Raw genomic sequence first — 24020 nt, forward strand, 5'->3', positions numbered from 1 at the left:
ATAATGGTGCTATCCAGTAGATCCACTTAAGTATTGATTTCAGTGGGTCTAGCCTGAGTACGATGTAGTTGGATATCTCTCATCATGGATTTCTGACACCAACATTGTGGCTTCCCTCTTGCTGCTTACATTTTAGGGCACTGTGAAACTGGATAACATTGGTGATTATTCCCAAGGTGGATATGGATTGCTGTTAAAGCAATACCTTTGCTGGTTGCTGTTCAGGATATTTTTCTCTTGGCACATCTACCATATAAGTAGTTGGTGAGAATACAGCAAGACAGGAAAGTTAGCAGCAAGGCCCACATATATCACACCAGACTCTAAACTGAAGTACTGCTTTTTCATTACTTGCAGTATTTCATCCCATAGTAGTTTCAGGTTACTTATTCCCATCTGAGTACATTCCTGCCATAATTTTTAACTCAGAAATGAGCAAATCATTAAGCTTTTGCACGTCTCTGAAGAAAAAAATGCAGTTATGGACTATTATAGCCATGGTTATTTAAGCTAAAAGCATGACACTAGTGTTGATTACTTGATTGTTATTTTTGTAACATTCTGGCTAACTTTAGGTCAAATGGTGTAATCAATCATTTTACATTACTTCTGTTCTAAGAAAGCTGATATCTGTGCTATATTCTTAGAAGCTGATTTATTGTGGAAGGATGTTATAGCTCATTTGAGGAGACTGCCATTAAATCGTAGATGGTAAGAAAGGTTCTCATTCAACAATATTTTCGCCAGTAACTTAAAGTTTTATGCGCTGCTATTTCAGCATTATTTTGCATAGCTTTCCCTAAGGTCCAAGAACTGTAGCTGATATTAAAACTGGCACAGCATCGCTAGTAATTTTCCTCTCTTGTAGAAGAGGGTTTTATATCCAAAATACTCTATCAGCATATTCTGCGATGAATCCCTCAAATTTGGAAATGCCACTGTTACAGTCTGTAATGAAAGTCAAGGCCTTTAATTCTTTCTGAACTGATGTCCTTGTTCTGCAGTAAAATATCTACTTTTAATTATTACTTTGGGCCCTCAGTTTCTGAACATAACAAATCCCTCGATGTTTCCAAAATGTACATTTCCCTAGAAAGCACCCAAAGCAACAATCCTAAGTGTTTATAGGCAGATGTAAATCCCGTTTAGTTCAATGAAGCTTATTCCCAAGGTGTTGTATCCCACAAAGCTCTACTCAAAGTAGACCCATTGAAATCAATGCACCTTATCCATGTCTATTAATTTCAGTAGGTCTACTCTGAGAATAGCTAACGTTTGATATAAGTGAAGGTCCCTTTCCAGAATAACTTACAGCTGTTGCCAGATCAACGTAAATCACATTGGGCAGTTCTGGAGTGCAAATTTATTTCCCTGAACTGGTTCTTTTTTTTTCTCTCCTTCAGCGTACGTTGCAACAAATTGCTTGTTGAATACAGGTGGTTTTGGGGGTGGAAAACAGAATGTGGATTAACACCCACCTTCCAGCTTCATGACCTTGATTCAGATCAGGAACCCTGTGACTGCTGTTCATTAAAAAGAGAGAGAAATCCCAATCAGAAGTTGCGTGGAGTTTGACCCAATTTCCTATTTACACTTGGATTGTTTCAGTAAAGGTAGCTAGCATGTGAGCTCCTGAAGAACACAGTTGCTGACATCTGCAGGCAAAGACTAGGACTGCAAAGTTTTTTAATGGAAGGCGTGTAGAAAAGTGAGAGAGCAAAGAACTGGGAGGTGGTAATTGGGATTCAGAGTGGGCTGCTCACTCTGCTTCCTGCTCCCAGGAGAACATCAGTTTTCCTACTAAATTGCAAGAACTCACGGGCTCAGACTCTGAGAATTGAAAAAGCACACCTACCTTTGCTTCCTGTAACCTTTTTATCCTGGACAGCTGGCTGGAGTTACTAATGGATTATCCAATTCTATTTCCTTGGAGGATATTTTGCCACTGTGATAGTTAATGAGTCATTTGCTTTTCACCAGCCAAGTAATGGCTTAGATTAGCAAAGCATCCTATAAATAGCCCACAGGGTGATGCTGATAGTTTCACAAAACACATTTTTTAAAAAATCCATTTGGATTTTAGATTCATTCGAACTTTCAAAAGTGCATACACACACGTTGGTTTGTTTTGTTTTTTAATTTTTAAAAAAGAGCAGAAATTTTATTCTGCTAATCTTACATGAGTCTTGGTGTGTTCTGATCCAGGCAGACCAACATGCAAAGAAACTGAAAGCAGATCTTGAAGTTCTCATTCCATTCATGTGATAGTAGCAGAGTGAGACTTACTGCAGCTCCTCCCAATTTGTTCTAGTTTAATGTGACATGAAGCCATGGGAATTAACTCTCTTGTTGTTGTTGTTGTTTAGTCGTTTAGTCGTGTCCGACTCTTCGTGACCCCATGGACCAGAGAACGCCAGGCACCTCTGTCCTCCACTGCCTCCCGCAGTTTGCTCAAACTCATGCTGGTAACCTCGAAAACACTATCCAACCATCTCGTCCTCTGCCGTCCCCTTCTCCTTGTGCCCTCCATCTTTCCCAACATCAGGGTCTTCTCCAGGGAGTCTTCTCTTCTCATGAGGTGGCCAAAGTACTGGAGCCTCAGCTTCACAATCTGTCCTTCCAGTGAGCACTCAGGGTTGATTTCCTTCAGTATGGAGAGGTTTGATCTTCTTGCAGTCCATGGGACTCTCAAGAGTCTCCTCCAGCACCATAATTCAAAAGCATCAATTCTTCGGCGATCAGCCTTCTTTATGGTCCAGCTCTCACTTCCATACATCACTACTGGGAAAACCATAGCTTTAACTATACGAACCTTTGTTGGCAAGGTGATGTCTCTACTTCTCAAGATGCTGTCTAGGCCTGTCATTGCCCTTCTCCCAAGAAGCAGGCGTCTTTTAATTTCGTGGCTGCTGTCACCATCTGCAGTGATCATTGAGCCCAAGAAAGTAAAATCTCTCACTACCTCCATTTCTTCCCCTTCTATTTGCCAGGAGGTGATGGGACCAGTGGCCATGATCTTCGTTTTTTTGATGTTGAGCTTCAGACCATATTTTGCGCTCTCCTCTTTCACCCTCATTAAAAGGTTCTTTAATTCCTCCTCACTTTCTGCCATCAAGGTTGTGTCATCTGCATATCTGAGGTTGTTGATATTTCTTCCGGCAATCTTAATTCCGGCTAGGGATTCATCCAGCCCAGCCTTTCGCATGATGAATTCTGCATATAAGTTAAATAAGCAGGGAGACAAAATACAGCCTTGTCGTACTCCTTTCCCAATTTTGAACCAATCAGTTGTTCCATATCCAGTTCTAACTGTAGCTTCTTGTCCCACATAGAGATTTCTCAGGAGACAGATGAGGTGATCTGGCACTCCCATTTCTTTAAGAACTTGCCATAGTTTGCCGTGGTCGACACAGTCAAAAGCTTTTGCATAGTCAATGAAGCAGAAGTAGATGTCTTTCTGGAACTCTCTAGCTTTCTCCATAATCCAGCGCATGTTTGCAATTTGGTCTCTGGTTCCTCTGCCTCTTCTAAATCCAGCTTGCACTTCTGGGAGTTCTCGGTCCACATACTGCTTGAGCCTTCCTTGTAGAATTTGAAGCATAACCTTGCTAGCGTGTGAAATGAGTGCAATTGTGCGGTAGTTGGAGCATTCTTTGGCACTGCCCTTCTTTGGGATTGGGATGTAGACTGATCTTCTCCAATCCTCTGGCCACTGCTGAGTTTTCCAAACTTGCTGGCATATTGAGTGTAGCACCTTAACAGCATCATCTTTTAAAATTTTAAATAGTTCAGCTGGAATGCCATCACTTCCACTGGCCTTGTTATTTGCAGTGCTTTCTAAGGCCCATTTGACTTCACTTTCCAGGATGTCTGGCTCAAGGTCAGCAACCACACTACCTGGGGTATACGAGACATCCATTTCTTTCTGGTATAATTCCTCTGTGTATTCTTGCCACCTCTTCTTGATGTCTTCTGCTTCTGTTAGGTCCTTTCCACTTTTGTCCTTTATTGTGGAAATCTTTGTACGAAATGTTCCTTTCATATCTCCAATTTTCTTAAACAGATCTCTGGTTCTTCCCATTCTATTGCTTTCCTCTATTTCTTTGCATTGCTCGTTTAAGAAGGTCTTCTTGTCTCTCCTTGCTATTCTTTGGAAATCTGCATTCAATTTCCTGTATCTTTCACCATCTCCCTCGCATTTTGCTTGCCTTCTCTCCCCCGCTATTTGTAAGGCCTCATTGGACAGCCACTTTGCTTTCTTGCATTTCCTTTTCATTGGGATGGTTTTCGTTGCTGCCTCCTGTATAATGTTACGAGCCTCCATCCATAGTTCTTCAGGCATTCTGTCCACCAAATCTAAATCCTTAAACCTGTTCCTCACTTCCACTGTGTATTCATAAGGGATTTGACTTAGATTGTATCTTACCGGCCCAGTGGTTTTTCCTACTTTCTTCAGTTTAAGCTTGAATTTTGCTATAAGAAGCTGATGATCTGAGCCACAGTCAGCTCCAGGTCTTGTTTTTGCTGACTGTATAGAGCTTCTCCATCTTTGGCTGCAGAGAATATAATCAATCTGATTTCGATGCTGCCCATCTGGTGATGTCCATGTGTAGAGTCGTCTCTTGTGTTGTTGGAAAAGCGTGTTTGTGATGACCAGCTTGTTCTCTTGACAGAACTCTATTAGCCTTTGCCCTGCTTCGTTTTGATCTCCAAGGCCAAACTTGCCAGTTGTTCCTTTTATCTCTTGACTCCCTACTTTAGCATTCCAATCCCCTATAATGAGAAGAACATCCTTCTTTGGTGTCACTTCTATAAGGTCTTGTAAGTCTTCATAGAATTGGTCAATTTCAGTTTCTTCAGCACAAGTAGTTGGTGCATAAACTTGGATTACTGTGATGTTAAAAGGTCTGCCTTGGATTCGTATCGAGATCAATCTATCATTTTTGAGATTGCATCCCAGTACAGCTTTCGCCACTCTTTTGTTGACTATGAGGGCCACTCCATTTCTTTTATGGGTTTCTTGCCCACAGTAGTAGATATGATGGTCATCCGAACTGAATTCACCCATTCCCGTCCATTTTAGTTCACTGATGCCCAGGATGTCAATATTTATTCTTGCCATCTCATTTTTGACCACCTCCAACTTACCCAGGTTCATGGTTCTTACATTCCAGGTTCCTATGCAATATTTTTCTTTACAGCATTGGACTTTCCTTTCGCTTCTCTCTTAGGATTGGTTTACTGGGTTAACTCTCTTAGGATTGGTTTACTGGGTGAGAAGTGGTATAAAGACCCGTAAAATCTGCCCTAACGTTTACTTCCACTGGAACATGCTGTTTCCACTGTAAGTAACCTAATGCAGTATGTTTGTGTTTGATAGTGATCACTACCATGTTAAAAATGAGGAGGTTGAATGTTTCAGTAGGCATATAATGCCATCTAGGATTCAATGTAGCCTGGCATCTTATTTAAAGGGATTTTTGCTTATGCATTCAGCATAGGCAGTTTTCCTGGCTGGTATTCATCTACACTAACTTGCTGTACCAATAAGGCAGTGCAATATTGGTGCAGCATGATAAATGCCTGCATGTGTCACAGTCACATCTCCTGCTTTGGACACTTGCTCGAATTGCCACATCACTTGTAGAAGAGGCATTCCCCAAACTGACGAATTCATTATCTGCTGACCTTTACAAAGTATTGCCTGAAACAGCCTGTTTTGCACTGCTTCACTGCAGGGCTACAAATACATTAAAACATATAGATATAGATATTCATGTCCGTGTTAACATCCCTTGTTTTTGTAAGTTCTGAGTCATCCCCCACTGTTGGCCAAAAGGGGCAAAATATCTCACAGGAGAGCTGTCTATACAGAAACAGTTTCTCAGCAAAATTTGCTTTCATGTTCATTGTAAAACTACCCTATCCTCTGATATTCAAGGAAGTTAAAATGTTCATATAGCACTGCTACTTTAATTCAGACATTTGAGAAGCTTAGCTGATGAGGGTCAAGGCGATTTCCCCAAAGGAATGGGTATGTTATTTTCAACTTAGTTTGCTCTGGCAGATGCTAAGCAACGCATCCCACTGAAGTTTCCTTGTCAGAAGCTGAAATTTTTGCATGTCAGAGTTCATAAGCTTCAATGCTCTTCTCAGTAGCACAGAAAAGCACCTTGTTAGAAAGTGGTTAGGCAGTTTACCATGTTTTTGGTTTTCTTCCACATACTAACTTAACCAAAACAAATAATCTAAATATAGCTGTTGCCTCATTGTTAGAGCTAAGAAGTGCTATCAGTTGCCATATTGTGGACATGTTTGTGTGGAGTCGTTGGAAACCAAAACAGGTGGAGACAGGAGCAGGGCCACACCCCCAAATCTCAGAAACAATATGGGGCCAAGGACTGCACATAGGGTACATGCTAATCTGGTAACCTGTGCCTTCATTATCTCAATTCAGGCATTGCCTTTCCTGGTTAAACAAATACCTGTGGGCAGGAGAGCAGATAGAAGCATGCTGGCTTAGTCCTGGCTCTGTTGCCCTCCATGTTTTCAAAGACGTCTGTCTGCAATGGGGGAAGCCTCTTGTAATCATGGAGATTTCTCTTGTTGTGATTTTCCATGAATTCTGATTTTCCAGAATTCTGACCAGGACCTTTTTTTAAGCCGGAACTAAACAGAACTTAGTTCCCCACACCTCCCAGGTGGGCTCCATCAGTATCCATCCCATCAGTAGATGTCTGAATAGGGATATTGGAATGAATGTTTCTACTGTGTAAATGCTACGAGCACGAAGTGAGAGGTTAGAAAATAAATAGTGTTTCAACCTCTCGTGAATTTTTGACCAGGAATGCTCTGTGAAGTTTATCACCGGGGCAAATATTAAAGCACTGGCATGAAATGAGAGTGCAGGTCTTGGTTGGATGATGGTATTATTTGGGTTCATGATATGGTTGTTGTTGTTGTTGTTTTATGCCCCACCCATCTGTTCAGTCTGTCATTTCAACTTGTTGGCCTCCTTTGTTTATTTTGCCTAATTGGTTTTGGATATGGGGAATATGTGTGTTTTTATTCATAAGAAAAGTTACATGTTCTTTCTCCAGGAAGGTGAGGAGGCAAACTTAGAAAATATTGAAATGTTGCAGTAATGTCTTCATTTATCTAATGGCCACAGGTCTATGCAGAGTGCAGTCCTTTGTTTGCCTTCATAAGTGGGAACAAACACCCATTTCTCTGATTAAGGAGCTATCTGTTAGGATTTATTCATATGGACTTTATTCAATTTTTATTCAACTTAGTCTTGTAAAACTTTCACCTGTGAGGAATACATTCAACCTTGTGTCAATGCTATTGCTGCATCTTTCTTTAACCTTATTCAGATTTCTTCAGTAAAGGTTTTAAAGCTCTTATTATTCTTGTCTCTGTCCTTCATTGATTCAGTCCTCTTTAGTATCTTTTTCACTGTAGTTTAGATAGCTATTGGCAATAGCCTGAACTCAGAACCATTCTTACTGTGTCCTTTTGAAGATCATAGGACTGTTTACAATATAAAAATACAAAAATGCATAGCATACGAAAGAGAAAGGGGGGGGGGGACACATACACTGCAAATTTTGCAGAGCTATTACTGATAAAGCTGTCCTGAATAATTGGTTTCTATTAGTTTATTCCGATTATTTGTTGATCAGGTCTTTATTTTGACAATAAATAATCTAGGAGTCAGAATTCTAATATTTGAATTGTTAACCACATCACGAAAATGCCCAGGCAATACCTTTGGTGCTTAGAATATTAGTAATTACTTTCTGGAAATGGATACCACTGAGATGTCCACTTATAAACGTAAGAAACCTTTAGTGATTATTATTACTATGAAAACATGGTTTGTAAATCTGTTTCATTATTTCAGTCACTGTTGATGAGAGAAACATGGCATAGCTAGTGAAATGCCATCTTGGGCATGGGTGTGTTGCTCTCATCCTCTCCAGCCCAGTCTCCAAGCCTTAGGCTCATTGTGAGAGGCAGGTGTGCACTTTTTGCAGGTCCTCTCTAAACTGCCTGATCAGCTGAGTGAGCCTTTGTTGTCTGGTTGACTCATGTAGGACTCAAACCTGAGTTTAAATGCCTGCTCAAGTACAGATCTGTTAGGTGGCCACTATCACTTGTCATTCAGCTTCTACCTCCAATCTAAAAAATGGGAATTAACCTGCCTTCCATGATCTACCTTCCTTACAAGTTTGTTGCAAAGGTAAACAAGCTTATAAATGAAAGTCCTATGTTCTCTTTGCGTTATTGAGGGGTAATGTTAATTAAATTAATGGTTTAATACTCTAAATGTCATGACGCAGCATTGTAGAAGCTCTTTCCAAGAGTTACTGCCTGTGACATAGTCCCTCCTGAGTTCCACTGCAACAAAGACAGAAAGGTGAGACAGCTACAGTGTGGTTTCAGTTGTGCGTAATTTTGTGGGAATTGCTGCTGTGCTACATGACTGTTCAGTGCAGGCAGTACTGAAGCACCTCTGCTCTTAAATTGTCTCTGAAATGTGTGCAGTGGAGAAAAAGAGAAACCTCCCTGTAGCCTTTATTGTTTGTACTACTTGGCTTGGGCTATTTGATACCTAGTGCATAATTAATGAGAGAATGGCGGCACTGTGGAAGACTTGTCAGTTGATTCCACATTATGGAGGTAGAATGAATTAGGAATACAGCCAGTGTGTGTTTAAATGGCTCTACTTGAGCACCACTAATCAAATAATAGGGCTGCATATTAGGCCATATTATATGTCCCTATAAATGCATAATTTATTTGCTTACTTATTTAACAAAACCTTTATTTAACAAAATTAATACACGCAGTGACCATTTTGCATGGGAGTTGCATAGTGTGGGTACATGGCTTGGCATTTTTCTGCATATACCCTGGCTGTTAGTTAGACCTTAGCCCTTCCTATCTTGCCAGATAATGCATTTCAGTATACATAGATTAAGTCTGTCTGGTTTTATCACCACTAGTTGGTCAACAGTTCTAATTCTACACCTGCCATATTAACAGATGTGATTTTGTGGAATGATGTCCTGTATAGGAGCCTCAGAATAACCAAACTACTTCAGGATAGCTTAGTCTTATATGATCCACACACAAGGTACAGGCATGTGGTAAAATCAGCATCGGGAAAATAACAAAAAACTTTTCTTTAAAAACCATAAATACACTTGGCGCATTGATTAAATAAGTTAAGATTTAATGACACCCTTTCATGTTTCTCCTTGCTGTCTTTCAGTCTGTACTCACAGTTCTGTCTGTTAAGGACATTATCTGACTGTTAGCAACTATTAGATGCATGTTACCAGATATATAAATGAATAGCTAGGATGAAAATAAAATTTATAGTGAGCATTTAAGTTTAGTTAATTGTAACAGCTAAAAAGCAGTGTATGGTTTGTGTCTGTCAAGCTAATTTCACATTTCATGTAATACGCCATACAATGCCCCCATTCCACTTAGCTCAGTTAGCATTTATCTCTCAATTCATGTATGTCTCATTGGCTGCTCTCCTGTACACAGCTATACTGCTTAAATCCCTCTTAAGTCAATGGGAATCAATCAGCCTAACTGTACACTGGGTTGCCGCTTTCACCTTTATAATATTAAGCTGTTAAGGCTTACCATATGTGCAAAAGAGCCCATAGAATATAGCAAGCACTTTATTTTCCTTAAAAAAACACATTTCAGAAGAGTGTACATTTGTTTCACCAAGTCTTATATCTCTTTCTGAGCTTAACTATTCTCTTGATGGATTGTGTGCCTTATTGTTCTCGTTTGCATGTAACATTAAGCAATAGTTAATGATAAGTTATAGTTAATAAACCATCATTAAAACCAAGGTATCTCACACACAGTCACTCAAAGCATGGTACATCACAGAACAGTTTTTTTCTCCTCCACTGTTGAATTTTAACCTGTTCTACACTAGTAGCTTTGGAGCAGTGACAGATCCTTAACCATAGTTAAGGAGAGAGGTCCAAGTTCACACATAATACTAAGCTATGGTTAACGTTAAGAAAAGTTTATAAACCGTGGCTTAATGTTAGATGATCAACTTTAACTTTAGTTAAATAAACTGTGGTTTATAAGCTGTAGCTTATTGTAATGTGTGAACATGGTCAGCGTTGCTGTTTATTAAACAAAACAGAAGGTTTCATAATATCCTAGTACTAGTAGAATGTGAGAGTTTTAAAATTCATGTATAAGAACTTAAAAATATGTACACAAGGAAATAATTAATCCAATTTGCATTATAAAGCAAATAACCTACTGTGATAGACTGTTACATCTGATGATGCATAAATATTAAAATGACTTTGCCAAATACAGGAAGTTTTAATGATGCTTGTGTAGATTCATGCAGATCAGCTTTTTCTTATCTATAGTGCTTATCTTTGTTTAAAAAACTACTTATCGTCTTCTTAGTTAAGAACTATGGTTTGAAGTTACAGTTTGGCCCATCATTAAGTATAACCACAGCACAGAAGATTGATTTGTACAACTCTGTGGATCTCTTTCCACCCCTTCTGCTTTACCAAATGCATAGCAATATAATGTACATTCTTAATCTAACACCATGTTTTTAGGACTAAATTTGAATTTGATTATATGTAAATGTCTCTATCTGTCCTGATCATCTGTGCTGGATCGAAACTTCATTACATCAAAGTAAGCTATGTCATATTAGTACATGCTACACTGCCTATGAATTTGACACCATTTTTTCTAAATTTGATTGCTCATCTGCCTTAAGCCATTAGCAGAGTAACTGCAATGTCTTAATATTGTGATTTGAGCTATGCAAGACTATTGAAAATAATTTAAGCCCCTATAGCTAGAACAAACCCTTATTTGACCTACTTGTACTATTTATATGGTGGAGCATATGGCATCTCTACTTCCATTCATAAATAATAGTACAACAAGAGCTGCAGCATTTAATCCTATTTTTTATGCTCATGTTATGATTGCTTTCCTGAATAGTTGTATTTTCAGTCCAGAAATATTAAAAATTTATCTAACTCTTATCTCTGCAGCAACACAAGTCACAGGAGAGCCATGTGTATCTCCTCATAACTGTAATACTTTCCTTTCCTTTTAATTAGGTGGTGGTGGTGGTCTGTTAAGTTTAGTTGCCAGTGTGTTGTGTTTAGGAAGTATAAAACCAGAAACTATCAGGCTTATACTCTGGCTTATACTTCCTTAAGTGAAGCTTATTCTATCATTCATGTTATGCAATCAGTTGATAAAAGATGGGCAAAATTTTGAGACCAGCTGAATATGTGAGCCCTCTTACAGTTAATTAGGTATTTACTAGAGCTGTAAGCTAAAATTTCAAATATTGATTAAACCGCTTAATCAGGAGAGAGACCATCAGCCATCATCACTTTGCTGTTTGGTAGAAAGCTCTATCTCTTGAATTTTTGCTTGCTATGCAGCTGTTAAAAACACAGAAATCAAAGAGACAGGTCAGTTCTGTCTTTACACAGGTAAACTCTGTTCCTGCTTTGTGCACTGAAAAACTTGGAGTTCTTGGTTGCTGAAATCATTGCCGAGACCATATTTTTTGCAACTCCAAAAAATGCTTATAAAATTCAAAGTCCCTAAGAAACATCCCTTTCCACACTTCATTTTGAAATACCATTTCTGCTACATAAATTTAATGATTGATAGCCCACTTTATTTACAATACAACCATAAGAATTCCAATCTGGGACACTGTAGGAGCAAAGAAATGGACACTTCCTCCCTACTCTTTGGAAGTGAATTGATAGGGTGTGAGCTGAAATGTTCAAGAATCAGTTGCAAGGCAAGAAACAGATTTGCTAATGAGTGGACTTTTGGTTTAATAGCAGATTGTACTCATTTTGAAATGAGACACCAGTTCTCAAACTTGTTTTTATAGTAGTGCCAAACTCCTGATCATACGCGTTTGATTTACAAATGAAACAGTCATCCAGAACCAACTTGCTGAGACAGTCACACACAAGCAGTGGGATGGGGGCAAATAATAATAATGATGATTGTTTCCTGCTGACAAAATCAATTGATTCTTCTTTTAAAACTACAAAGAGAGAGAAAGAGAGATTTGCTGATCAATTCCATTGCAAGACCATGGCCTTTCTCAGAAAAGTGTGGACAATTTCTAAATTCATTGCATTGTTAGACCACAAGCAATGCAAACACTTAATAATATATTTTCAATACCAAATACTTTATAACACTACAGGTATGGAATGTATGAACATCAAGCCATTGATCCCTATGTATGAATTCTATATTTTATGCCACTGGTGCATTCAAAATTACATCAGAAATTCAATTGTTTACCAAAGTATATATAGAGTTCTCACATTTTGAAAATTGACTTAGTTATCCAGTTGTCAGCTGAAGCAAAGCAGTCAATATTCACATCAAATGAATATCAGACCTGAGAGCAGAAAGTCAAGTACAGTGGTACCTCGGGTTAAGAACTTAATTCATTCTGGAGGTCTGTTCTTAACCTGAAACTGTTCTTAACCTGAAGCACCACTTTAGATAATGGGGCCTCCTGCTGCCGCTGTGCCGCCGCTGCACGATTTCTGTTCTCATCCTGAAGCAAAGTTCTTAACCCGAGGTAATATTTCTGGGTTAGCGGAGTCTGTAACCTGAGGCGTATGTAACCTGAAGCGTATGTAACCTGAGGTACCACTGTATCTAATCTACAGCTCAAACACTGGCAGAAAACCACACATGCAACAATCACACCTCCAGACATTTTAGGCCACAACCCCCAATCATTCTCCACCGTGGGATATAATGGGCAGAGGCTGTGGAAGTTGAAGTCCAAACAAACTTGGAGGGCATCAGGTTTGGGGAAGATGTAAGCTGAGGAGAAAAAGAACATGTACCGTTCTCAGCTTCATAAAGTGATATTTTTCATCAGGTTTGTTTCAGCTTAAAAAAAAATCAAAAAGGTATTTGGGAACATGAGCATTTGTTTTATTTTTTTTCTTTTGAGACTTAGGCTAGAATCCTATACCAAGTACCTGGGAGTAAGTCCCATCCAACTCAGTTGGACTTCTCATCCAGACATGTATAGGATTTCTCTATTTATTCCAGGAAAAGATGGCAAAGCTCTGTTCTGTGAGTAGAACTCCACTCATGAGTCTCATAGGTTGAAGAACATTAACTCAGTGGTGGTTAATGCAGAAAGTCTCTGTTTCAATCCATGGCATTTCCAGGTAGAGCTAAAAAATGGTGCTGGATGAAGCACAGGCGAGTCATTGCTAGCCATTGTAGACCTGTAGTCCCTGACATTAGACAAACCCTCCTAACATGTCGCGTGGGCAGGGAGAAAAGGAGAAAGAGTGTGTTTTGGTTTGGGACAATTTACCTTTTTTGGGGGGGTGGCTTGCTTTCATTTGTGTACATGTGTGTCTTTTATTTTGTGTTGGTGTATGTGTAGGTGTTTTGCCCATTTTGGAGAAGATTTTGAGCATCATCAGCTGGGTATTCTGTGGTGCCTATGATTTCCAAATGTGTCCATGGGCCCAACAAGTATGGGTCTCCTAGTGCAGGCAATATTGAGCCAATTGGAGCAATGGCCTAATAGTAGATAAATTCCTGTCTTCCTATGATCCAACCTTTTTAGTTTTATATCAGAGTTCTGATATTAGAAAATGTTGTGATACATTTGATCATGTCATTCGCAGTCCTCACGTAAGTTTTCCATTTTTGTTTTTAACAATTTATTATTATTATTTTTATTTTAGGAAATAGCATATTACATTCGGCTGCAGACAGTGTAACCAGTGCAGTACAGAAGGCAAGTCAAGCTTTGAATGAGCGTGGTGAAAGGTTAGGTCGAGCAGAGGAAAAGACAGAGGATATGAAGAACAGTGCTCAGCAGTTTGCAGAAACTGCACACAAGGTATGAAATTAATAAAATACAGCTTAAGGAAAAGGACAATAAATCCTTAATATGGTAATAACTTCTATGAGAAGCAGGTTGCTAGGAAACCCCTAATATTAATATGCAAGATTGTTTTCACATATTGTTGTCAACTGTTTAATCTCATCAAAAGGTACCAAACCCTTGTTGATAAATGCTGGCAAAGGGGCACATTCTGACCTGGTAAGTTAGCATTGGCATTTGTTTGTTTGAAAAATATGCAGTGCACACTTCTAGCGCCTGCATATTGAGGTGGGGCAGGGGTGTTTTACAGCAATTAAGTAAATCAAATAAAGCACAACATTCCATAAAATGATGTAATACAACAGAGATGGGTTCAACAGATACAAAAATATCAGATAAAAAATTATATGCACCAATAAAACACATGTTTGCTGGAATACAAAAAAGTTTTTACACTCTCTTGGAAGATTCTGAGGAAACCGAGAATATGGTGTGAAGGCTAATGTTCTACTATGTGCATTAACTAAATCTGAGGTAGGGCCTTCTCAGTAGTGGCACCCACCCTATGGGTGGTATCCAACTAAGGCTGCAGTCTTAACCATGACTATTTAATTCAATATGGCTTACTCCTGGGTAAGTGGGGTTACCATGTCATACTCTGAATAGACCCAGAGAAGTCAATGCCAGTGAGATTTTTCATTATAAATAACAAACACAAACAATCCAAGTGTAAGTTAAAAAATACTAGTTTTCAGAGCTGCAAATTAACAAATCATACACTTACATAGTTCCCCAAATATTTTAGATTTAAAAATAGCCATGACAGCCAACAGTTTTCATCTGACAAGCTTCTCACTGCTAGCATATACAAAGCAACCTCATAAATAACAAACTTATCTTTATCAGCCAGCAACCATCTAATTTTGAAATCACCTGTTTGACCTTCTAAAAAATTCTGGAATGAATAGAAGGATCTGCTCCTATGAAGGGCAATAAAGAACATAGTACACAGTATCTCCATCTGACCTCATCCACTTCACAAAAATGGTGTGGGTTTTTTTGGCCTTTTAAATAATGTACTGGTTAAATATTCTGCTGGCATGGTTTGAAAAGCTGAACAGAGTAACACATATCTAACAAGGGGGGAAAAGTCCCACAGATTGCAAGCAAAGTGTTGCATCAAACTATGCAGCAAGACCTGACAAAAAGGATATGAGGATTTGCATTTTCCATCTCCCATTTTGCTTTGTGATACAGTCAGGACCAGGAGAGGAATGTTGCCACCAGCAGTGCAAAATACATCCTTTGGACTGCATTGTAGCATTTTCCCTATTATACATTTACACTTAAGTCTTGTGCTGCCCTTGGTATTACTGTGGCTATTCGTAACATCTTCCATCATAAAAAGGAGCTTATATTTCTAACTGTGCCTACAAGTACTCTTACTTTTTACCCGTAGAAGATGGGTGCTCACTTCACTGCATGTTTTTATGTTTAAGTTAATTTCGAACTGCTCCCATTACCCCCAGACACCACGACGGTGAAGGCTGAAAGCCTTCTCTTAGAATATGATTAAAACAAAAGTGGCTATCTTGGTCTTTGAATCTTTATCAGTCTGGCTATCACTCGGCAACTTCCACTAACAAGGACTATCGGGACTATACATACATGCTTCTGTAAATGGAGTTGGAAGCAAATATAGACCATCCCTGACTACCCCAACAGCTTGTCTTCCCAGACTTTTGTTGCACTGCATCCATTCAGCCCAAGCACCTCCTGTCCTTGGGGCAAATCTCTTTTCAAACAAGCCTGATCTGTTAACCTTGCCTGTGATCTAGACTAGCAACCTCTGTCTTTCCTCACATAATTGGCTTCTTTGCTAAGCCTTCTGCTTTCCCTTAAACGCACTTCATAATGTTCTCAAGACTTGGTATCTCCTGTATTCACAGCCTTTCTCTCACACTCCTCTATTATTGTATGTCACAAGGACTGACCATCACCTTTTTGTTTCACAATAAATATGGAATTGTAGGACATGTATGTGATGCAACATTCAAGAACTCTAAACAACCTGGAACATGACACTTCTTCCTATTCTTTAAAAAGATATATATGAATATTTCAAGCATCGTATCACACTCCTAGAAACTACAGGAAAATCTTGAAACTTATTCCTTTAATCCTCATTTATTTATCTTGCATTTATGTTTTTCTGCAACATTCGGAACTGAATACTAATGAGCAATACTGAATTCCTGTGTTGCTTTCTCCCACTTTGAAAGTAGTGAAACAAACTAATTAATCTGGTTTGTGTTTACTTTTAAACTCTTTGAAGTGACTTCACAGAGTCATTGTTGCAAAGTCAATTATTTATACAAGTTGCTGGTTTATGTGCTTTGTTCCCAATACTAATCTGTGCTGTGCCTGAAATGTAAAATAATCCTGCACTGGCAAAAATCCTAATGATGACGTCTATTAATGTACAAAAAGAAAGAAAGAAAGAAAGAAAGAAAGAAAGAAAGAAAGAAAGAAAGAAAGAGAAAGAAAGAAAGAAGATTTAAGTAAATATCTGTGTGCCTTTCAGCATCTTCATTTTTAAGGAACATTTCAGAATCAAGTCAAGGATCTCACTTAAAAGATGTAGCACAAATGCTGTGACATTTCGTCAGCTCCTGATATCACTATTAAAATGTTGTCATTAGATGGCTGAGGTGGTGTCCAGGAAGTGGCTACATGTCAAGTTAATTTCAGTATTAAGTGGATAAGATGTGGGGAGAGATGCTTGCTAGCACATCACATGAAAAGGCTTTTCTGTGTGTATCCCAAAATAACCAGATATAAGTGCCAGTATGAGAGCTGATATTGAAAGATGCAGCTGTGTTCTTGTTACCTACTTTAAAATGTCTTGAGTATTTGGTGGGGGGGGGGGGTCATTTATTGAAACCCAAGAGATTTGTTGCCAGTCACTGTTGCCAACAATAAACTAGATGGACTGGTGCTCTGTTAGCGTCCTATGACACAGGTTTGTTCAGTATTCATAAGGATAACTCAAGAGGTCTGCACTGGTTACCAATTTGCTACTGGGCCAAGTTCAAGGTATTACTATCAGCATATAAAGCCCTTAACAACTTGGGACCAGCCTTACCTGACATGCATCCACTCGACCGCTTCAGTCGGTGGAATTGGCACTATTACAGGTGCCATATAAGACCTGTACCTAATTTGTAAGAACTTGATTGTTTTGTGTGGCAGAACCTACACTTTGGAACTCCCTGTCTACTGAGATCGAGCAGGTGAATTCACTGACCTCTTTTTTGGCATCTGCTAAAAACATTTTCTTTAGACAAGCCTACCCAGATGCTTTGAAAGTTGAGGTGATTTTAATCTGATTTAGTCCCAACCGACTCCAGCTCCAAAAGGTGAGGCTGCTGAACAGATTCTTGGGCTGGGATACTGGTTAGGGTTTTTCATTGGGGGAGGATTTTGGCTGATTTTTATTTTTTTGTCAACTTAAGGTGTTCATATTTAAGAACACCCCCCCCCCTAGCTTATGCAAACTATATGCTCTATATAGAGGATCATAATCAAGAGTCTCTGTGTGTTTCCACCTCCCTTGTAGATGGGTCTTAGTTCCTTACATTTTTGTATAAATCAAGCCGCACTTTGTTGTGACATCAGGTCCCCTGAACAGTGGTTTGAGCTATCCCTCCAAACTAAGATTGTAAACCATGGTTTGATTCTGCTTTGGAGGGATCACTCAAGCTACCGTTAGTTCTGTATTTGCAATGATGAGGGGAAGGGTTTAATATGCTCATATTTCCTTTCAAAGCTTTCTTTAGAAGTTAGATAATCTCATTAACATTGCATGTGATATTTGTAATTTAGTCTAAATAAAGTAATTTTAAGGTATTTCTTTTTATCTTGGTTGGGTTTCAGCATCTTCACCTTGAAGTGAGTGAAAACAACTAAGTATCTTCCTTCTGTATTGATTATATGGTCTGTAAATGTAGCAAGCAATATAAACTCAACAGGAGAAAGTTTTATTGGGATTTGCAGCCAATATATACATGCTTCCTTTTTGTCTGCAGCACAGGAACTAAGCCTAGTTCATAAATGTCCAGCCATAATTGTAAATAAGTCTTAATGCATCTCTCACTCTCTCGCACATTTTCCCTCCAGCTTGCCATGAAGCACAAGTGCTGAAAATGCCTACTGTAAAGATCTTTCCAAGAGGAACTGAAAAGCTAGATTCATCATTTTTTTACTGGAGATACAACCACATGTCTGCTTTTTTCTACAGTTCATTGAAGCCCACTTATTCCAGTTACTATGTAGGAAATAAGTTGTATTCCTATCTTTTTGTATTGCTAAGCCATTCTGCACTTTTACCATATATATTTTTTATTATTTAAAATAAGAGATGGTGTTAACATGGAAATTGGACCAAAGGACATACTGAACTGCATTGATCTTCAACATCACACTTTTCCCAGTATTAAGAAAGAAGAAATAAAACTGCCTACGGGGAAGATTACCAAATGAAAATAAAATCCAAGGAATTTGGTTTACAATTATCTCTTTGAACAATTTTTAGAGCTACATAGTTTATGCCTTCGATCACTGAGCAAAATGAAATGAATTCTTTGCTATGAAAAAGCAGACTTCTCATTTCTGCCGGTATTAATACTCATATTTTGCATGTGCCATCACCAGCACCACAGTGCAAATCTGGATTCGAGAGGTCAACTTGTGGTCAACACTACATTTTCAAAATAACTTATTCTTTTTTACTCTTCTGATTTATTCTTTGGACTGTATAATACCACCGAGAATTCACACTTGAGATGTTAAGGCTAAGGAAACTGATGATTAAATTTCTAAATGTCTCTGCATTTAGTCTGGAATTTAGCAATCAAATTATAAAATAGAATTTTCCCTTTGTAAATGAGATTTTTTAAAAAGACAGAGAGAACATTCCAAATCCACATTATACAGGAATCATTCCAGCATTTTAATGTGTCCACGAACACTTACTACACTTGCTGAAGCTGCAGTTCTGCTTAATGTTAAGCATGCTTCAATTTTAGTGCTTTGAGTAACTTTGGTACATTTATTCCCAACACTGCAGCCTCGCCATCCTTGGCTAGGAGAAGCTAAGGTTGAACTGCCCTTGCATTGAGTGGTTCCCAAGGAGACTCATAATTTTAGAGTAACTAAAATTAACCTTGCATTTTGTGGAATACTCACTTGCACACACACAAATTTCTTTGGTTTTGAAGCTTTTGCCGTTTGACCTAACAACATGCACAAAAGCCTCTTGGTTGAGTTTGGGAACTGGAGCTGTGCATGGAGTTCTTGGCACTAGAGCTCAGCATCCAGTACTTAGGGTTCACAGTTACTCAGTTAGCTTGCAACACTTGATCTATAAGCACATCCATTGCACATGAAGTCAGTTCTGTCTGCTTTGTCAGCATCAGTACCAGACCATTCTTACCTAACTTCCCTTCAAGAGATGATTGAGTCGTGTGGATCCAACCACACCCTTTCCTCTGATAGCAATGAATATATGCTAGGCATAGGAAGATAAGTGCGCAGAAAATGTGAGGGTCTTTCCATGACTCTCCAGAACAACCCCGCCGCCTCCATAAGTTACAGCAAATGTTTCAGGATTTCTGATATATTTTGCATTTTCTTCTCTGATTTTCCTCCCTGCTTTTAATTTTTAAAATTTTTAAATTTTAGATCCAAAGTGATATGTGAGCAGAATTTCATGTTATTTCACTGCTATCACATTATTGATGCTGATTGGAACACACCTAATAGTTTTCAAGTAAGGCAGCCCAAGAGATGAGAAAAAAGGTTTGTAGATATAGGAGAGCGAAATTTCTGCATTTTTATTTTATTTTTGTTTGCACAGACACCAGCAAAATGAAACAAGCAGCTTTTAATGCAAACGAACCTTTAAATCAACACAGAGATAACATTCATTTAATTAGACTTAACTGCCCATTAGATTTGTTTGAAATTGTAAGAGAAAAGTGGCTTTGTGGACCCCACACCCCTTAGGAGTTACAACAGCACAAGCCTGCCAGTTATACATGTTCCAAATCAGAATAAGGTGGTTAAATGTAATGCCATCACTGTTCATCCAAGGTGCATTTTGAACCCTTGGCTCCACCTGACGCACCTACTGTTCAGGAATTAAATGGGCCAGCGAAATATCCAGTAGAATTTTGCCCTTTGGAATTAGACTAAAGTATACAGCATTTTCCAAATCAATTTTGTTACCAGTTTTTCATTGTTTTTAATAGGCTTCATACACAGCAATGTGGATACCACCTTTCTGTAATGCTGCCCCATGCAATGGGCTATGCGTGAATAGTGCAGCTATGTAGGCAGGACTCATCGTAGGGATCTTTCCCACATAACACCGAGTGCCCTGGACAAGTAGTCACATCATTCATAGGCAGTTCCAGCTCTCTAAACTGCATCATCCAAACCAGCACCAATGTATGGCCATAGCTGAAAAGGACTTCAGTTGCAGATGAATGAACATGAATGAAGTGTTAGGTAACACAGTGTGAATGAGGATACTATTTGCAGTTAGCCATATCTGATCGGAGGACTACTGCTAAATTCCAGATTTTCCATTGCTTGTACTGTGAACCATTATTCTGTATGTTATATTTATTTTGCACATTTTTTTGCATTTCAGCTCAATGATACTTTTCTTGTCAAATTTTCAAACTGCCAAGCAACCCCTGGTGATTTTATCACTTTGATGTATCAAAAATTAGATCTTAATTTGTATTTTTGCTATTGAGTAAATTACAGGGTGGCTTCTTTTTTTTTTCTTTTTTTTTTTTTTATAACTAGAAGCAAATGTGCTGACATCTAGTACTATAAACATTATAGTGTTAAAAACGTCCTCCTGAGAATTGTGGTAGTATACGATTCTAGTATTAGATATTTGAGTACATAAAGTATACCGTAATTCAGGTGAATGTTTCATATTCAAGAATGTATTTGTAAAAAGTAACAAGAACCATAGTTTCTTTATCAACTTTTTAAAAGGTCTGCGAAGAATAAAAACCATGTGTTACTGAACTTCAAACTGTTATATCAGTGAGATCAGTCTTAACAGCCTATTTTTGTGGCTAGCAAAATGTGCATTAATGTGAAAATGTTAACAGAACTTGCTCACTAAATAATGATCTTAAGTTTGTTGTGTTTTAACATGCCAAAATTGTAAATTCTTGCTGATATGATATTCTTTCTCAAAAGTCCTAGGGATATAGAGAAAAAGACACCACACCATTCTGCAATAAATGGGTTCTTTTCTAATCCTGGTTTTTGTCATTCAATAAAATATGCTGTTCTCCTAGATTATTTGGTGAGAGAAGGCATGGCTGTAAATTTAACCTTGTAGAAGGATTTTTGTTATTATTCCATACCTCCTCTTTTGCTCTTAATCCTTTTAGGTGACACTTAAGGGCGCTTCCAGTAGACCTGCATTTTGAGCATTCATCCTGATTTATTTGCAGGCAGGTTCGACTTGGTTAGCTGTTTTACTGAGCATTCGCTTTTGTTTATAAGGAGGCTAGATGATGTAGCATCCCACACTTTCTGCTACTTTTTCCTTTCACTTTCCTTTTTGCTAAAAAAAAGAAGAAAATTATCTTTTGGGAAGCGGGTTTGATGTGCAATATCTCTAAATCAACTTTAATTGCGCAACTGGAATTTGCTGGTATGTGGACGACTATCACCCCAAAATAGTGACTGTCTCAAGGTGCCCCAAGTCTAAAAAGCTCTGTGGGAAGTACATTTTGAACTGGGAGCTCAGCGGCGCCTCCCTCTACCCCTCGGCCACACCAGCAAGGGCTTATTTACACAACTACTTTATGGTGGTTACTGGAACACTTAGCCATGTTTCCCCCCACCCCTTATTTCCTCCTTTTGTTGCTGGCAGAAGTGCCTAATAAAATATTGCATACTAGAGATCCATAAGGAATCAGCCATTCAAAATAAAGATTTCATGGCTCATACTTGTTGTATATATGCCTTAACTAAATGATTTACACAAAGTTGGCCACTGATTTTCATATGTATTCCAGAAAGATAAGATTGCCTGCAAAGAATGTGACACTTGTTTTGTGGCCTGAAATGTGTGCAGAAGCTGATCGCTGAAGACCGTCATCTTTTGCATCACATCATTCAGAATTGTTTTGGCTTCTTGTCACACCTGTACTGTAAATATTCACATTACTAAAAGGTATATTCACCAATGTGCTACATGCACATTACGAAGTGCTGCTGGACCGATCCATCCTCTTGAAGAATAAAAAGCACCATGGCTCTAAATGGTTACGGTGCTCAACTACATTGCTGAATGTTGTGAATGCAAGTTGCAGTTTGTCCCTTCAATAAATAGCGACTTCTCTCTTCGTCAGGGCATAGGAATGTCTAGGCCCTTGGAACGAGATGTTGGCCTTGTACAAAACTATAATCTGGCAAAATAGAATTCATTGTATGTATTGTTCTGTGTGTGATTCACATAACTGTAAAATGACAATTTTGTTTTCATAATAAAAGTTTTAATAAGTATATGAACGATGACTTTCTGCTTTTATATTTTGGGACGCCCCAGCTATTACAAAAGTATTGTGAAAATGCTGGCTTTTGCTGTATGCCTAGGAATTGAGGGTAGAATCCAGCTGATGTTTGTCTGCCGGAAAGCAGCCATCAGCCGAATGGAGAAATGGGAGCAGTTTTTGGCTATTCCTCTCCCACATCCTCCACCCTACCGCTTCTCAAAATCTCTAGAGAATTGGGGGACCCTCTTGAACAGATTTTGGGTGCATGGGGAGCTGGGGCCAGGGGAGGAATTGCTGGAAATGGCCACAGTGGTGGGAAACTTCTGGAGGTGGAGAAGGTTTGGGCGCTGCTTCCAGGCTTCCCACAGGCATCCAGTTGGCTGCTGTGAGAACAGCATGCTGGACTGGATGGGCCATTGGCCCAATCAAGCAGGTTTTTATGTAGGTGCACAGGTGAGCAGACCTGAGTAGGCAGGTAGTGCTAGATTCATAGGAACGTAAGTTCTACAGCAGCAGCAGCATCTACGTTGCAGCTCGTAACTCTCCCACTGGCTTCGTACAAACTTTTCCCAGGCTTTCTTGCCCTTGTGCCTTGCAGACCTGGAAAAGCAGCTTCAAGGCCACCTTTCACCATGGAATGTGAAGGAGGATGGGCTTCACTGATTGCCCATTAGCATTCATTGTGACCGAGTCCACCCCAAAGCTCAAAGGAAGGCTTTTGGAGAATAGGCCAGCAGCGGGGCTCCTAAGGTATTTATTAGGAAGCACTTTAAATGCTGCATTTCCATTCCATTCGCTTCTGTTTCTCCTTTTTGAATAACTGCCTGCGGCGAGCAGTTGTCAGCATTACCTCTTCTATTCACAGGTAATCACTTGGTTCAGAGTGGTTCTGGCCACCTGCTAGAATAGAGGCTGCATTTAAAAGAACCCCCTGTACCTGCTCATTTGCAAGGGTTGATTTTAATGGCTGTTATCGGAGTATCTCATTCTGAGGAAAAGGAGCAATGAAACGGCCGGCACTTTTTATTAGACTGAAATATATGTATCGAGGGGAACAGCTCCACGCACAGAAACGCTCTATTTTTAGCATTGCTGCAAACTTTCATGATAGAAACTCAATGGGCAGAGAGGCAGAGACTATTCAATATTGCTGTGCTTTTGTGGTCTCTAGAGATACACAGAGCAAGCTTGCTTTTTGCTGACTCCCAACCATATCGTTGGCTGCTTTGTGATCTTGCTTGCTAATTCAGACACCTATTGATCGTGGGCCATATGGCAAGATGGAAGGGGACCAATGAAACTGATCCTGAACTAATTGAATACTGTTGTGTCTTATAAATATCTATCAGGTGTGTGTGCTGTACGTGTTTCTTCACCGTCTAGATGTGAGCTGCTTTTAATTGGATTGCAGAAAGAGCCCCTCAAGCTGCTCTGAGGAACGTACAGAGCTGAGTGTGCCAAGAAACTAACTCTCCTGTGCTTGG

General features: G+C 39.0%; 1 protein-coding gene across 2 annotated transcripts in view; it reads left to right on the forward strand.

Moving 5' to 3' along the window:
* The window catches only part of STXBP6 (syntaxin binding protein 6), a 105165-nt gene extending 82617 nt beyond the window's left edge, over positions 1-22548 (forward strand). For both annotated transcript variants that reach the window (XM_083743629.1, XM_083743630.1), the window contains exons 5-6: positions 13800-13957; positions 18122-22548. In XM_083743629.1, the coding sequence (XP_083599755.1) occupies positions 13800-13957; positions 18122-18145 (182 nt within the window). In that variant the 3' untranslated portion in view covers positions 18146-22548. The remainder of the gene's footprint in view (positions 1-13799; positions 13958-18121) is intronic.
* The last annotated feature ends 1472 nt before the right edge of the window (positions 22549-24020 follow it).

The sequence above is a fragment of the Podarcis gaigeae genome (assembly GCF_964106915.1).
Source record: "Podarcis gaigeae genome assembly, chromosome: 1".
Classification (NCBI taxonomy): Eukaryota; Metazoa; Chordata; class Lepidosauria; order Squamata; family Lacertidae; genus Podarcis; species Podarcis gaigeae.